The sequence below is a fragment of the Pantherophis guttatus genome, chromosome 6, assembly GCF_059756535.1.
Source record: "Pantherophis guttatus breed Tessera chromosome 6, ASM5975653v1, whole genome shotgun sequence".
Lineage (NCBI taxonomy): Eukaryota > Metazoa > Chordata > Lepidosauria > Squamata > Colubridae > Pantherophis > Pantherophis guttatus.
Window position 1 is genome coordinate 79,156,931 of NC_142068.1, and position 17,930 is coordinate 79,174,860.

General features: G+C 39.6%; 1 protein-coding gene across 1 annotated transcript in view; it reads left to right on the forward strand.

Annotated features, from left to right (window-relative positions):
• CDH23 (cadherin related 23) overlaps window positions 1-17,930 on the forward strand; it is a 635,835-nt gene that overhangs the window by 449,667 nt on the left and 168,238 nt on the right. The window contains exons 22-27 of the mRNA XM_087872188.1: window positions 4,127-4,316; window positions 4,645-4,790; window positions 7,080-7,299; window positions 9,219-9,371; window positions 11,937-12,050; window positions 14,071-14,219. Coding sequence (XP_087728314.1) covers window positions 4,127-4,316; window positions 4,645-4,790; window positions 7,080-7,299; window positions 9,219-9,371; window positions 11,937-12,050; window positions 14,071-14,219 — 972 coding nt within the window. The remainder of the gene's footprint in view (window positions 1-4,126; window positions 4,317-4,644; window positions 4,791-7,079; window positions 7,300-9,218; window positions 9,372-11,936; window positions 12,051-14,070; window positions 14,220-17,930) is intronic.

Sequence of the window (17,930 nt, forward strand, 5' to 3'; positions counted from 1 at the left end):
AGCACATACATTAGTGTATGTCATGATTTCATGTCCTTAAAATAATACGTTGGAAGCCCAGATCACATTTAAAGTTCCAGCTGTCTCTTTTTCAGACGGGAGTGATTTCTTTTCACTCTGTTCATAGCACTTTGCATTTCTTTGTGTTCTTCGGCTTTATTAAGCATCGCAATAGCAACAGCCCTTAGACTTATATACCGCTTTACAGTGCTTTGCAGCCCTCTCTAAGCGGTTTACAAAGTCAGCATATTGCCCGAACCCTAACCCTAGAGGGACGCGCTGGCTCAGTGGCTAAAACGCTGAGCTTGTCGATCGAAAGGTTGGCAGTTCAGCGGTTTGAATCTCTAGCGTTGCGTAACGGGGTGACCTCCCGTTACTTGTCCCAGCTTCTACCAACCTAGCAGTTCGAAAGCACGTAAAAAATGCAAGTAGAAAAAATAGGGACCACCCTTGGTGGGAAGGTAACAGCGTTCCATGTGCCTTTGGCGTTTAGTCATGCTGGCCACATGACCACAGAGACGTCTTCAGACAGCGCTGGCTCTTTGGTCATGAAACAGAGATGAGCACCGCCCCCTAAAGTTGGGAACGACTAACACATATGTGCAAGGGGAACCTTTACCTTTACTTATGATATGTAAAGATTTTTCAGTCTTGATTCTTACAAGAAATCTATTCATTTCTTATCCATCCCGATTCTCCAATGAAAGCATTTATTTATTTATTTATTTACAGGGAGATTAATTAATTCATCACCAGGATGTTGCAACACTGTAAACTTTGTTCCAAAGGTACTTTTTTTCAAGAGGCAATTGGACTTTCTGGTTTTTCTTTGAAGATGTTTCGCTTCTCATCCTCTTTAACCCCTCTTTCAGACTGAGGCCATCTGTGTTAAAATTGAACAGCCCTCTCTCAACAGAGGGAGAGGGATACAACATCATCTATCTCCAATCTACAACAAGAGTCCTTTCAAGAGTTCCAAGAAGGCTCCACACTCATTTGCACCACTGAGGTGACCCTGAGGACACAGATAAACCTTTAAAAGAATGCAAATGTCCAGCTGCCTGCAAGGAGTATAAATCCTTCCATTCCCCACCATCCAGTCAGAGATGAAGAAGCTTCTTGGATGAAGAAGCGAAACGTCTTCAAAGAAAAAAAAACCAGAAAGTCCAGTTGCCTCTTGAAAAAAAAAAGAAGCATCTTTGGGACAACCATGACTGAGAATCTCCATGGACACCGTAAACTTTGAGAGATACTATAAAGCAAAAACCACAAAAAAAGTAGGCCTTGCTGATGTGAATTACATAAGAAATCAATGGAATCTAAATCAGGAGCAATCAGTCAAATTTAAATCGAGAACAGGTGTTTTTTTTTAAAAAAAATCATTAAAAAAAACTTTTCTGGCATGTGAGGAATCCTGTGGGTGGTACTCAGACAACTGATGGAAGCTGTGGCCACGGTAGTGGGGAAAGATTTCTGGATCAGCCTGGTTCAGGAAGCTCATTAAGCAGTCTGTGGCAATGGGTCTGCTCTTGAAAACAACCGGCTTTTATTTTGTTATTTTTTACATCAGTGAACAAACCCTGCAAAAATTGTTTTAAAACTCTTTTGTCTTCCCACACCTAAAAAACTAAGATTGGCACGTCTTTAGTACAAACACTAAGAGAACACAGTATGTAGACCTCCATCAAAAAAATTGCTTGTTTGGAAAAATTTTAATAAAACTTATTATTTTTTTTTAAAAAAAAATTGTTTGTTTGTATATTTTAAGAGACTTATGTAGCCGCTATATTGTAACAACAACCCTGCATAGTGGAAAACACATTAAAAAAAAATAAAAACCCAAATATAAAATTGAAATCGGACTCCAGACTGAGTCTATAATGGTGTCAGGGTTCCAGGTAACACCCCCAACGAAATCAAACTCCGAGGCTTGAAGTTCCTCAAAGCTAACCTTTATTATAGAGGTGTTGTGGCCCATCAGCGGCCTGTGCGGATTGTAGCTGATTCTGACAGCGAGGAGGCTGGTGTGGTATTGCGAGTGCAGCTGGCACTCAAGTCAGACAATGAGGAGGCTGGAGAAGATGTGGTGCCAGAGGCGGGGATTCAGCCAGGGCCTTCAGAACCTCCAGAAGCTCCTTTAAGTGAAGAGGACGAAGAGGAGGAGCCTCTTCTCGATGCATGGGCGCGCAGAGCAGCCAAAAGGCAGGAGTGGCTCCTCAGGAGAAGGTCTCCTCGAGAGTAAGGCTTGGGGCTAATTGGCCACTCCCTTAGCCTATTTAAGGAGGAACGCCGACTGAAGCAATTTGTAGGGAACAACTTTAGTTCATTCTCCTTCGCGTCTGGATTCTCTGCAAATTGCTTCTGGACTTTCTGCCAACCTTAGTAAGATTGTGTTTATCTTTGTTTTCTTGTAGGCTGTTAAGAAAGTTTATTAACAGCCTTTGTTTTGAAAAAGACTGAGTTATTTTAGTAAATTAAGTTTTGTACAAACTTTGTGTGTGCTGTGTTCTTTGGGATCCGTAGCTGGGGCAGAACAAGATGTCATATTGACACATCTGGGAAAACCCGAATCTGAAAGCTTCCAGGTTTTCCTTACCCACAAGAGAGTTCAAGACCTTGCCTACATCTCCCACATATCCACACAGCTCCAATCAGTTCTTTCCCAAACAGAAGACATCCTCCAATTTCTTCTTTGCACAGCTGCCAGACACCATGGCCTTGAACTTCTCTTAGAGAAGTTTGTTATGGCTATCTCTACTCCACTCATGCAATCCCCCCTCCCAACTTCCCACGGTATGATTGTGGCGGGCCTGGATCCTCAAGGCACACAGGTAATATGGCTTCCAGGCATGACGAAGGGATTGAATGAATCCACCCTGAGATCAGTTATTTGGGACTTATATCTCCCATTATGAATTTAATTTACAGAACCGATTGTCCAGGATGATATCATAGTTAAAAATAAACATCAACAGAAAAAAAGTGCACTCATTTACTTCGAAGAGAGGCTTACTTTTCATTCTTGAGAAGTTTACCATTCGTTGCAAGAGACAGCTGTATTAAAGAACCTTTAAGTGAGGCTGCCACACTCCCTAATTTAAACTCTGCCTGAAGATCTGTGCAAATATAATATCGGATCTATCATGCATATATAAATTTCAACAGTGGACCTGCTGTGAATGTATTACACTAGAAAACAGTTGCTAAATGCAGTTCAGGAAATCTTTGCTTGATGAGTAAGCTTGTTTAGTCCTCACTGCTAGTGCAAACTGATGAATATTTAAATCCACTGCAATGTATAACTGAACGATGCCTTTTTGTATCCTGAATAGCAGTTTCTTGTCAGATCAGCTGGTACTAAAATGCTGTGATTTTTATTCTTGGTAGAATTTTCTCATCTCCTGATTTTTAGCATTGTTGCCTTTAAAATCATAAAAGAAATGTTCTAGTATTTCCTGACAATGTGAGGGTGGCTTGTGGATAAGACATTCATTGTGCATTTGCCTCACTCCAATCACTGAATATTAGGAAAGGTTTAGATGCCCTCATCTTTCATTTATAATTTGTCCATATTTCTTCAACACTTCTTACATTCTTTTCTCACTACTAAAAACCCATTAAGGAAGAATAGCTGTAGAATGCTTTCGGACTAGCAATGAATTAGCCCTACATCTAGCACACCCCAAGGGGCTTGAATTCTTTAAATTTGTGCTTTGCCAAATTTCAGAAGGAATGTGAATAAAATGGGACAAAACTTTATTTTTCTTCTATAATTAGAGAATTCTGATCTTAGACTGCACAAATTGGATGGCCATTAGATGGGGTCAAACAGCTAGTGTTTTCTCTATTCAACTCTGTGGCCATCTAGTGGTAGACTTGAGTTTTACAGTTGCAGTTCATATATTATATTACAGAGTATATTACTGATGCTAAGGTATTATGATTGCTGTTGCAATGCAAACGATGCATGGACTTATTTTTTCAACCAGATTGCAAGTGATGCTTGTATCCTAAGCATTTCAATGTCATGCTTCTTCTTATAGCCTGCATAAATGCTCAAAAAACAAAAAAGGTTGTTTAAAATGTCTGCATACGCCTATAAAGCACGGCTTTCTGATTTCTGTAGGTGGTAGCTTTTGATCCAGACCTTGCAGAAAATGGTTCCCTTGTCTACAGCATCAGACCACCAAATAAGTTTTACAGTCTTAACAGCACCACGGGGAAGATTCGGACAACAGGGGTTGTGTTGGACAGAGAAAATCCAAACCCCCAAGAAGCTGAGCTCATGAGGAAGATTGTGGTCTCCGTCACTGACCGTATGTTTCTTTAAGTTATATTAGTTGCTTCGTTATGTTTTTTGCTAGGATTCATTTCCATATTGGTGTATATTGTATATTGTTGATAAAACTTCGGCTTTTCTTTCAGATATTACAGGGTTTTGAAATGGATATTTCTTTAAAAGTGCTACTTTCTAAATTCTGCTAGTGTAATTGTTTTTTTGACATTTCTCAAGACTAATCCTTGAAGATTTCCACCTCATTTTAAGATGGTTCGCCATGACGATGTCCTAGAAAGTCTCTTTAACAGGTTTCAATGGAAAAGATGCTGGTGGGATTGAACTTGTGACTTTTCTGACCCCTGCAGGTGGGAGGCCACCATTACGGGCCACAAGCAGTGCCACTGTGTTTGTAAACTTGCTGGACCTTAATGACAATGATCCTACCTTCCAGAACTTGCCTTTTATCACCGAGATTCCTGAGGGTCTTCCAACAGGGTCATCTGTCTTCCAGGTGAGTCTTATTTTTCACCTTAAGTAAATGATAACTAAAAGACTGAAGAACAAAGAACATAGTTCAATCTACGTTAAAATTGGATTAGTGGTGGGAATGACTCATGGCGTTTTCTTCTCAGCAGTTTGATTACAGTAGCCCTCAACTTATAACCACAATCGGGATCAGAATTTCCATTGTTAAGCAAGGTGGTCGTTAAGTGAGTCGTGTCCGATTTTACAACCTTTTTGCCATGGTCATTAAGCAAATTGCCATGGTCCTTAAGTGAATCCAGCTTCCCACACTGATTTTGCTTGGTGGGAAAGTCGCAAATGGCAATCACGCGATCTTGGGAACCACAACTGTCATATATCCATGATGGTTGCCAAGGGCCTGAATTTTTATCACGTGACTGCATGACTGCTACAGTCACGTGTCACTTTTTTCAGTGTCACTTCCAACGGTCGTTAAACAAATAGTTGTAAGTCGAGGATTACCCGTACAGCTTTCTACAAAAGGCATCCCTTCCCTTTCAGAATTAAGTGATCAAATGCTGTTTCTGTTGATATTATCTTCCCATTTTGTATGGTGAGACCAGGAAGACGTTGGGAAGAGTTAAAGATAATGATGAAACAGCAGTTGGACAGCCCAGTGTTTCTGAACCTTAACAATTGTAAGGTGTGTGGACTACAACTCCCAGAATTCCCTGTCGGCATGCTGGGAGTTTACCTTCGCACACCTTAAAGTTGCCAAGGTTGAGAAATCCTCGGAGAGCAGGCTGAGCCCTCATTTATCCACATTCAGCCAAAAAGGGAATTAGTCCCGGCTCCAGAGGAAGTATAGATTTCTCAACTTTATTCAAGAAAATCTGATAAAATGTCAGGAGCCAGCACTGCCAGCATTTCATGTTTATTTTGTCATTTCCTCCCTTTGGATAATATCCCTTTTCCTATCATAGTTGAATTACAAATCTTAATTGTGTCTTTTATTATTGTCTAACTTTCTACTTAAATTTATTTCCTATATTTAAAAATAAGCAAGAGATTTAAATGTCAGTAGTAATCTATAAAAGCCACTCAGGATGCCTCTCAGTGGTGGGATTCAAATAATTTAACAACCGATTCTCTGCCCTAATGACCGGCTGGGTGGGCGTGGCCATGGTGGGCGTGGCCAGGAGGTGTGACAGGCAGCACTCGGCCTCCTGCACCCCCTTGGGAGCAAAAACGGGCCCGGAGGGACACGCACCGCCACCCTGCACCCCGTTTTGGGCCTAGTAGGCCTCTCTGTAGCCTCCTGGGAATGAAAACAGGCTGCGGGGAGGCTCCCCCCACATCCCATTTTGGGCATAGTAGGCCTCCCTGCGCTTACCTGGGAGCCAAAATGGGGTGCGGGGGGACTCCTGGGAGGGGAGGGCCCATCCAGCAATTTAACTACCAGTTCGCCTGAACTGGGCCGAACCGTCTGAATCCCACCACAGAAACCTCCCAACCTGCTATCTGAACATTGTATTAAGATTTGTAATGCAAAATTTGACTATGATAGGAATGGATGGGAAAAGATAAAAATAATTTAATAGTATCACTGTTATGCTTAATGCAAGTAAATATACTGTGAATTAGCCTGACAAATTATTAAAAATAGCAGTGAATGTTATATCTAGTGGCAGATAAGGTTCACTCTTGTTGGCCAAGTTTACATTAAGCATACAGTGATACCTTGGTACTCAACTGCTTCAAAGCTCATCGAATTTGGTACTAGACTCACTGTGATGTGGAAATGTTGTCCCAGTACTCATTGTTTGTTTGATACTGGATGTGCTGTGATAGGAAGAGGGGGATGGCCAAAATGGTTAGGAAGTCGGCCATGCTGGAAAGGTTGCTGCAAAAGGAAGTGGAGGATGGTCGCAGAGGGTGGATGGAAAGTCGGCCATGCTGGGAAGCTGGGAAGGCCATTGACATAGTAAAAGGGACAAGCAGAAAGTTCTCCTCAGCTTAACCAAAGGGTCACATGGTAAATCACATGGTTTGATTGGTACTTGTCATTTTTACTACTGGTCACATCTCCTGGAACCAATTAATGATGAGTTCCAAGGTACCACTGTATTTGAAACAGCTGGTTTCCATGATGATATTCTTCACAAAAGAATATTCACCGCTGGTGTAGTGATTCCATAAAGAAAAATATTGAGAACTGCTATCTGTATCTCAGGAAAATAAATTGCTAACTCTGCTGAGAATTTTTTTTAAAAAAAAAACTGGTTTTCTCTCTCATCGGGATGAGTTCCTCAAAGTCTTGTGCTTTGTGTCCTAGGTGGTGGCCATAGACCTTGACAAGGACTTGAATGGCCAAGTGACATATCGCATGCAGGTGGGCATGCCCAGGATGGACTTTGTCATCAACAGCAAGACCGGTCTTATCAACTCCACCACTATTCTAGACAGGGAAAGAATTGCTGAATACTACTTAAGGGTAGTAGCAAGCGATGCAGGGGAACCATCCAAAAGTTCTACTAGCACCCTCACAGTCAGAGGTGATTGATGGACTGAAACACTTTGAAGGCTGGCTCAATATCACTACTATATTATATTTTAAGTATGCATGAGTGAGTGGGGAGGGTGGTTCCCCAAAGCTTGCACAGGGATTTCTTTCTTGTTTTAATAGCTCTAAATCATGTTCTGTGCAATAGTTGGGTTGGTAGAGCATCATCTGTGGGTTGGTGTCTTTCTCAGTTGGCTCAAATAAGGCCAGACTTGGAGAAACGAAATGTGCCCTGTGTCCTGAGTTAGTCTGGATATGAATAACAAAATCATACAATTCAGCGTTTCACAAACATGGCAACTTGTAAGATATGTGGACCTCATGCTGGTTGGGGAATTCTGGAAGCTGAAGTCCACATATTTTAAAATTGCTTAAGTTGAGAAACACCAATATAAATGTTGGCATGAAGTTGCTCCGGACCAGAGGTCTTCAAACTTGGCAGCTTTAAGACTTGTGGACTTCAACTCCCAGAATTCTCCAGCCAGCTATGCATAGCTGGCTGGAGAATTCTGGGAGTTGAAGTCCACAAGTCTTAAAGTCTACAAGTCTTAAAGCTGCCAAGTTTGAAGATCTCTGCTCCAGACCATTCCAGAAAGGAAGAAATTCTTTGTATTGATGGATTAAATTTCCATCTTTCCTTTGTTTTTTGCAACTCAAGGTAGTATATATAATGTTTCCTCTTTCTATTTTCCCCAGGGTAATCACCTTGAATTATGGGTTGGGCTGAGAGAGAGTAACTGGCCCAAACTTACCCAGCCAACTTCTATGCTTAAGGATGGACTTAGTCTCCCATTTCCTAGTCCAGCATCAAAACCACTACACCAAACTGTCTCCAACATCTGGAATAATATATATCATATATCATATTATAGTCATATACAGTATATCATTTTCCATCTGAATTAATATTACTAATATAAACATAAATGTTTATTATGTTTTCCTGTGTTATCACTGTATTTTTTCCAACTTACTTCTCATTTCTCTCTAGCTCAAATTCTCACACTCCAGAAATTCTAGTGCAGCCAAACAGTTTAATGGCCTAAAAGACTGCAATCTATCTCAGTACATTCCCTCTTCTTTTACCTTTCAACTCTCTAGCTGAGTGTTTTTCAAACCTAGCAACTTTAAGATGTGTGCTACCTGGGGAATTTTGGGAGCTATAAGTCAATACATCTGTCCTTCCTTTAATTTAGCTTGTTTTTATATGTTGTTGGAGCCAATTTCCTGGTCTTTTACCATAAATAAATAATAAAGACATACCTACCTAATAAAGTAACCGGCAGTAATTACTGGCAGGGGTGGGATTAAAAAATGTTAGCAACCGGTTCTCTGCCTGGTTGCTGGGTGGGCATGGCCTACTCGGCCCCCTGCACCATGGAGGGGGGGGCTTTTTCGCTTTCCTCAAGCCTCTGGGAGGGCGAAAACTGCCTCCCCTGGGCTCCGGAGGCCCTCCAGAGGCCAGAAACGGGCCCATTTCTGGATGTCCAGTACTTCCAGTAGGCCCATTTTTCGCCCTCCCCAGGCTCCAGAGGCTTTCCTTGAGCCTCTGGGAAGGCGAAAACGGCCTCCCTCAGGCTCCAGAGGCCCTCCAGAGGCTGGAAACGGGCCCATTTCTGGACTTCCGATAGACCCGTTTTTCGCTCTCTCAGAGCCTCCAGGCGGGCCCTGCACTTACCTGGCATCCAAAACAGGCTGCATAAGAGACTCCTGGGAGGGGCAAGGTGGGCGGGGCCAGCCAGTCCTTGCAACTATCGATTCGGTGAACCAGATTTAAAATTAGCATCCGATTCACCCGAACCGGCTGAATCCCACCCCTGACTGTATGGTTGTTTGTAGGTTCTTTAAGGAAGTCCAAATAATGCTTTTATTGTTCCCCAGAATGAAGTTTGATCCAATTTTCTCTTATAGTTTTAGATGTGAACGATGAAAACCCTACCTTCTTCCCAGCTGTCTACAATGTGTCGCTTCTGGAAAATGTGCCACGTGACTTCAAAGTGGTCCGTCTGAATTGTACTGACACCGATATGGGCCTTAATGCTGAACTTAGTTATTTCATCACAGGTATGAGCTTCCCCCATTTTCAGGGTTTAGAAGCCCCCTGGTTCATCGGTGGCACAATAATAAGAAGCCACAATAATAGTTCTGCCTTCGTTGCTATTTTTCTTTCAGATTTATTTCTGGCCACCTCCCAAAGGTTTGGAGTGTGATGCTGACAAGTTATTCAGTCTGTTTTAAAAATGTTTATTAGGTTTACAAAGATCCAAGACGGGAAAAAAGAATGTAAACAGGAAAACACACATTCAGTTAAAGAGAGAGATGTATGAAATTATACAGTCCCCTCTTAACAGGCCATGCAAAGGGAGTTGATTGTAGGGACATATTCCCCCTCCAGATACATGCCTTCATTTCTTTCCAAGAGAACCATCCACTGATTCTTTTCGTGCAAAAGTGGAGCTTCTGCCAATCCATCTCCTCTCTTGTAACATGACAGCGGAGACAACATCTTCTGTGGACAATGGTCTGTTTCCTTACCCACCAGAACTGTGAGAGCATCGGTGCAAAGCAGTAGGGGAAGTAAATCTCTCTCAGCGAGGGGAGGCTTTCATCCTGCCATTTCCAAGGCTAATTTGCATGGAGATTTGCATACATTTTCCTATAATGTTTTGCAAATGATAGCAGAACTGTTTTGGGTTGTTTGCTCCTGAGAATTATCTATGCCTCATCAGACTGAAAGAGTCATCAGCTGCCTTATGTCTGCTGAATGTGAATATGACAGTTTGAAAAAAGGCATTGTGGCTGAATCCATTTGCGGTGTTTGTTCAAGTGTAGCCAGGTATGTTAAATTCAGATGTACACGCTGAAAAGACCTAAAGTTCCATTATAAACATGCATTCTTACAGAAGATCACGTTTGATTTTAGGCCTGGGTTGTTTTTTTCTTTCTTTCAGATTTACGTGATTCCCATTGCAGAATGTATGAAATAGTTTTGGTTGGCCATGATACTTTCTACATTTTAAAAATTTTAAAATATTTTTCTTTAAAAAAAAGAATGCAACACACTGCATCTCTCTGAAAGATGCACAGCCTCTTAACCTTTTGGATAGTGAATAATAATAATAAAGGAGTTTTTCTATCAACTGTGCCCAATTTCATCTTGTGCCTATATTTTAATTTGTAATTTTATAATGCCATTTAGAATAATAACTCAGGTGTTATAGGATCTGAGCTATTAAGTGAAACCACTTTCTGCAAAGATCTTATCTATTCCGCATACTGCATAATGTACATTAAAATTATTTGTTTCACATTTAATATGACATACTCTAAAAGAAGTTTTAAGCCCCAGTGCTTTTTGTGGAAGAGATTTAAGAATGTAGTTCTACTCTGCCCAAATTTGATCCCCCAAACTAAAGTTGCCACCTGCAATGTTAATTGATAATCCCAGCTTGTTCCCACCATTCTTGAACAGCAGAAAATAGTTACTAAACCTTTGAAGAATCGGCTGGTGCTTGACACCAAAGGAGTATTTGGACGTGGCTCCTTGGTGATCAAAAGTTGGCTTCGTCTGTCACCTCTCTTTTGTTTAAATCAGCGAGACATAAAAATACATACTTTTAATTGAATAAATATTCTTTAGTTGGTTCTCGCTGTAAGGTGGACTATCTCTGCTTGCATGGTCGATGGGATTTTACAATAGAACTCTGAAATGATAAATGTACTGTTTTCCAAAGTCTTGAAATATTGTCTGGTTTTGCCCTCTACTGCCCAGACCCCCAAATGACACTTAGAATTTTTGTCACATTTTTCACTTATTGTGTAATTTCAGGGATCAAGAGGGTTAATTTGGATGAAAAGGGGAAAAGGCACGAGATAGAGCATCTGCAATACCCAGATTTGGTCTATAGCTTTTCCAGGAAGGCTTCAGAAATTCCTCCTGTGAATTAGAATTAATATCCGTACTCGTGGATTAAATGAGTCTATGATTTGATTTCAATAGAATGTAATTTCCATGACAGTTCCTGACCCGTGACAATTTAAATTTGTTTAATACAATAAATCTGCAGTTTTACTTCTGTCTAACTAAAACAATTCATTTTGAGATCCATTATTTAAAATGAGATTCCTCCTAATTTAGGCTATAGAAGTTAGCTTACAGGCTGAATTTTCTTCCCATATCATGTACCTATTAGTATTAGCTTGAAAATGGTTTGGGAGTTCATTTTATTTTTCCACATAATTCACCATTAAATGACTTTGTATTTCTTAGGCAAATATTTCATAATTTTATTCACAAGGGTAGATATTGCAGAATGCTTCAGAACAATTTTCTTGTTGCAAAGGACAGGCTGTAGGGCAGAAAGACAGAAGGCTGAAAATTTGAAAACTGAAGCCAACTCACATGAAGTTGGTTGAGGGCACCAATCCTGGATATTTTTCAGTCCTATTTATAGGCGGTGACAGTGTCAATCCTACAGTTGTAAGCATACGCATGGAGAAACCCTGTTGCATGTCAATATCTCAGTTTCTTAGTTCCACAGTTCATAATTCCAAATAAAATGCATATGGATGTATGCTTCTGTAGATCTAAATATGTCATCCTTTTCTTCTTTCTGTTTTTCCTTGCAGGTGGGAACCAGGATGGAAAATTCAGTGTTGGCTTTAGAGATGGTATAGTTAGAACGGTTGTCAACCTGGACAGAGAAACCATGCCATTCTACAGCCTTATCCTAGAAGCCATTGGTAAGCATGTCTATTCTTCATCCTTCTCTTAAGAATTCATATTTCAGCTTTTGGGGTAAGGAATTTGTCTAAAGGACCTAATTTGCAAATTTATAGTATAGTTTTCCCGCCTGAAGTTTTCAGAAAGCGAAAAATTGGCTTTTACTGATCTTATCCTGGATGAGCCATGAATTTTTATCTATTCTTCTGGAAAGGAACCTCTTTGTGGACTTCTACTTTTTAAAAAAAAAATATTTTTATTATACATTTTACTTTATTATACATCACATTTCCAGTTTTTGCAACGACAGTGTACTGGCTGTATCAAGTCCTTTTTAAGTATAGATAGTAAGTGTAACCATTATTCTCGTAGTCATACAATAGTTTCTTTTAAATACAAAATGTTGTACGTCATAGTTATAACCATTATTTTCATAGTTGTACCATAATACTCTATACATTTATCACTCTATATGTTTTAATCTATAATCACATACAGTCCGATAGTACTATTGCTTATGGTATATATTCTAATATATATATCTATATAACTATCTATTTCTATTTTATTGATCTTCTTTCATTATTAAGTTACTAATCTCTGCACCTGTTATCTAATCATTTGTACAATAAGTCCCATGTTGAGTAATACTCAGATTCCTCTTTATCTCTAAGTTCCATCGTTAACCTGTCCAATTAGGCACATTCTAATATTTTCTTTATTACCTTTTCATCTTTCATTTTTCCAATTTTGTGCATATGTGATTCTAGCTGCTGTTATTACTTATAACATTAAGTATGTGATTCTTTTATTGTATTTCCCAGGTAGTATACCTAATAAGAATAGTTCTGGTTTTAGATCTATTTGTTGTGCTGTCATCTCTTCTAACCACCTTTTTATCTTTGACCAATATTTTTTTGCCATTGGACAGGTCCTTTGTGGATTTTTACAAGGTGTAGTTTCTGTTTTATGGACTTGTATTCTTTAGCATATTGTGGGCTGAAATATAAGTGAACTCCTGCCACACACTAAGTTTGAATGTAGATTAGTTGGGGGGGGGGGGGGAATGACAATCATAAGAATTAAGCATTTATTTTAATGTCTGTGCTGGGATAGGTAGATGATATAGGATAACACATATTTATGAAATATTTTATAAAATTCAGAATGCAGTAATTTTTGCAGGGGAAAATTCATTCAACAATGTTTACCCTTCTTGAGCACCAGATTGTTATACAATAAACATGTGGCAAGGACATTCAGTGGCTTATAAAGTGTACTGCACAAAATGTAAAATGTCTTCCATCAAGTAAGATATAAAAACGTAACCAAAATCGTGATAAAACAGAGATCTTGCATTCCAAAAATCAGAAACAGTTGAAAAAAAAAAAGGCTAACAAGTTGCCAGAAACCATGTCTTGATGACACAAGCATTAGTTTATAAGAACTCAAAGAAGTGGTTATTGCATTGTACAATATCAAACCTGGTCTAATGATGCCTCTTAGATTAAGAGGAATTAGAAGTAATTGAACAACAGTACTTCAAATATAATCTAATACAAGTTAAACAAGAGCTGCAATGTTTATTAGATACCATCTTCATCCTGTGTTATCTTTGTTCTCTATCCCTGGTATTATTGTTGCTCACTGACATTCCAACCAGACTTAAAGCTTTCCTGGAGTTCATAGACCAGTGTTTTTTCTCAACCTTGGGAACCGTTAAGATGTGATGTTGATGTCCTCACGTCATAAAGTTGCCAAGATGGAGAAACACTGTTGTAGACATAAAAGTTCAGTCCAATCCCAAGTAAGTATCTACCTACCTAGAAAGGTTCATTGCTAGGACTCTTGACAACTCTGAGAAAGTAATGGCTCAGACATTATTTTAAATGAAGATGGTAGGCAGAAAGGTACGAAGCATTTCACCCTTATTTTCTTTAGAATTTCCCATGATTGATCATTACGCAGTCGGTGGAACCGGCAAAACTTTTCTTCTGAACGTTAGGAGATGACCCAGACCCTGTGTTTTTGTTCTCACAGATAATGGCCCAACAGGGAAAAGAAGGACTGGCACTGCAACTGTTCACATCACAGTGCTGGATGTTAATGACAACCGACCCATCTTTCTCCAGAGCAGTTACGAAGCTACTGTGCCAGAAGACATTCCCGATTACAGCAGCGTTGTACAGGTATGCAGCTAAATAAGATTCAATAAGATTCGGTGCACAAAGAGAAGGAGGGGAGGGAGGACAAATGGGAAGCAACAGCTTCGTCTCACCGCAGTCGAGGCTGTTAGCTATAATCATATCAAAAGAGCTCAAATCAGCTAGATGGTGTTAACGTTAGCCAAGGCCCCTGTCTCAGATATGTGCCGTTGCATGAACTCCGTTGCAATTAGCAATCACTCATTTCTTCTATCATTGGAAACTCTTAAGCGTAGGTAATGATTTAGAGGCATTAGCAGCCAGGAGATCTAGAATTGACTTTAATAATGCCAGAAAGAAAGGTCCAGTCCAATAGCTGGGACCCAGGCACCGAAGCTAACAGCGTTACAGTATTAGAAGCCCTAAGTTGCAGAAACATAGAACACATTAATTATTTTCTGTTCTATTCAGAAATTAAATGCATCCCTGAACTAGTTCATGGGCTACCTTGAATCAAGCAGTGTCTCAGAGCTAGGTTTTGAGTGTAAGTCAAGTTCTCCTAAACCAGGGGTCTCCAAACTTGGCAACTTTAAGACTTGTGGACTTCAATTCCCAGAATTCCTCAGCCAGCAAAGCAAAGCTGGCTGAGGAATTCTGGGAGTTAAAGTCCAGAAGTCTTAAAGTTGCCAAGTTTAGAGACCCCTGTCCTAAACAAATCTGCTTTCAGGAAGATATTGGCTGTCTGGATTTATCTCTGACTATGCATACAAAGCAGCTTTAAGGAGGGAAAAACTGAGGGGGAAAGATTTCACATCTCATTTTTTTCCCCTTTCTGTTTCTCTCTTTGAAATGAACCTTTAACAGAATGAATGCATATATTCACAGAGTTTCTGTGGTATTTTCAGTTTCTCTTCAAACCAAACATTTCTCCTGAAAGAGGTAGTGCTTTGAGCTAGGCCTGTTTTTTTTTAATTCTCTTTTCTAATCAGGGGAAGAAATAATAAAATTGTATCGCTGGGTTCCTGTCACATAGAATTTTTTTTCTACAGCGGGGGTTGAAACCTGGAATATTTGGGATAATATACTGAAGGCTTTAGTTATCTGGAATAAACATTGTATCAAAACATTGAACCAGGGGTGAAATGCTACCGGTTTGGACCGGTTCAGCTGAACCGGTAGCGATGGCGGTGGGTGGTTCAGAGAACCGTTAGCGACAGCAGCGCGAGGCTCCGCCCACCCACCCAGTCATCGTTACTTCCTGGTTTTAACCAGGAAGTAACCTGTTTTATTTCCTCTGTGCATGCACAGAAGAGTTTGTGCATGCGCAGAGGGTCCACGCGTGCATGTGACGTGCACGGGTGAACGAAGCGAGCGTGCGCAGGGTGCATGCACTTTCAAACCGGTAGGGAAGGTAAGTAGATTTCACCCCTGCATTGAACCATGTCTGGTGCTAAAACTGCTACAGAACACGTAAAAACTTGCGTATGAAGAACTTGAAGGGCTTTTTTTTATATAAAAAGAATATTTAAGATACCACATTGCTGATTTTCAGGAACTACAAGGTGCTTTTTTCCATTCCCAAATAAAACTTGCAAGATGGCTATTTCAGAATATTGATCAGTCTCTTTTTGTTTTCAAAATTAAAATGGTCAACATTTCAAAATATTGTCTGGTTTAAGAATGACATCAGTGCTTCAAAACTGGTTTTGTGTACATGGTGCCATCTCAGTATATGACAGTTTCTGATGGAGAATCGTATAGTTGGAAACTAAATTGAACCAAGTAGCCAAATCTTCTGAAACATTATAGGAAGATTGATTGATTGATTGGTCAATTTTTTTTTTGCCATCCATTTCGCGGTTCAGGCAATGGATACACTTCCAAAAGAAAGAGAGAAAGAGTGCCTATAGGGGATCTCCCATGAAATTCTCTGTAATAAATTGGAAATATTGCTTTTCTAGCAAAAATGAAAGGAAAGTCAAAAGTATTATAACGTGAACACAAAAACATTCTCACAAGTCAAATTCTAGAAACAGAAAATTCAATAACCTTTTTAGTTCAAAATCAATTTTATAGCTGAGCCAAGGGAGGCCTTTGGATTAAGCTTGTGTTTTGCCATCTATGTCATGAATCCTTTTAAGTGACTGGCAATATAAACTATTAATATTCTGGACTTGGCATTCTTCTTTGGTTCATGTGAGGAATTGCCATTTATTAATGTATATATTTCTATATATAAGCAATATATAGAATTATAGCACATACTATTAATACATTAAAGAGGCACAAAGATCACTTTTAGGTCAGATTTAAAGGCAATTCTTACATGTCTGCCTTTATGATAGCAAGAGCACTTAGCAATAGCACTTTTTTTTTTTTTAATTTGATTTATATGCCGCCCTTCTCCGGAGACTCAGGGCGGCTTACAATGCGTTAAGCAATAGCCTTCATACTTTTGTGTATTTATACAAAGTCAGCTTATTGCCCCCACAAACTGGGTCCTCATTTAACCTACCTTAGAAAGGATGGAAGGCTGAGTCAACCTTGAGCCTGGTAAGATTCGAACCTGCAGAAATTGCAGGCAGCTGTGTTAATAACAGGATGCATTAAACCACTGTACTACCAAGGCTCCTTACAGTAGATGCCATCCTACAATGCTTTACAGCACTCTCTGAGTGGTTTACAATATCAGCATATTACTGCCAACAATCTGGGTCCTCATTTTACCAACCTGGGAAGCTGAGTCAACCATGAGCCCTGTCAGGATCAAACTCCTGGCAGTGGGCAGAGTTAGCCTGCAATACTGCATTTTAACCACTGGGCCACCACAATGTAAGAACTACCTTTAAATCTAAGCTCGAAGTGGTCTTTGGGCCTATTTAGTGTATATTATTATTAACTTTGGCAAATTTAAAGTATGTGGCTAGGGAATTCTGAGACTTGAAGTCCACACATCACAAAGTCGCCAAGCTTGAGAAAAAATAGAAATAGTATTTCCTAGATATGAATAGCCATCTTTGCAGAGTTAATGTACCATTTGGAACTAAGTTAGTTCCAAATGGTACATTGTAGGGGGCAATTCGTGATGGATCTTGTCTAGTAACTTTTCCCTCATAGTTGTATTGGGAGGAGAGGTGGGAACAACTCATCTTGTATTGATTCTCCCATTCATTTGAAGTCAGCACTACAGCATGTATGCATGCATACATTTGTGTGTGTGTGTGTGTGTGTGTGTGTGTCTCCCAACAACAATCAAATTATTTTGGTCATAGACCAGCATTGAATACAAATAAGCAAATATACATCCATTTCAGTAATTCTTCATTGAGTTTGAAAATTCCATCACTACCTCCATTCCCCTTATCATATCCTTTTAAGAAAATATTTCTCTTCAGGCTCAGGCTTTACAAAGTGGAGTATAAACCTGGCCCAATCCTAGAAGGTTGTTATTCAGAACACCAACTGAAAACATGAAAAGCATTTTGGGAAACTCCTAAACAATTTACATCTATCCAATATTGTTATTAATTGATCCAGTTGTACCAGCATATTATGAATACGCTGCACAATAATTATATCTCAGCTTAGAAGCACGAGAACTCCTCCTCTGTCTAAATGCATTTGCAAATGTATTTGTGAAAATCTTTGCTGCTTATTTGTTAAAGCGATTTCCTCCAATGGGCACTAGAATCCTTTATTATTACAGAAGAGTTTATGGCATGGTGTTTTATATCAGTAGCATTGTGTTATTATATT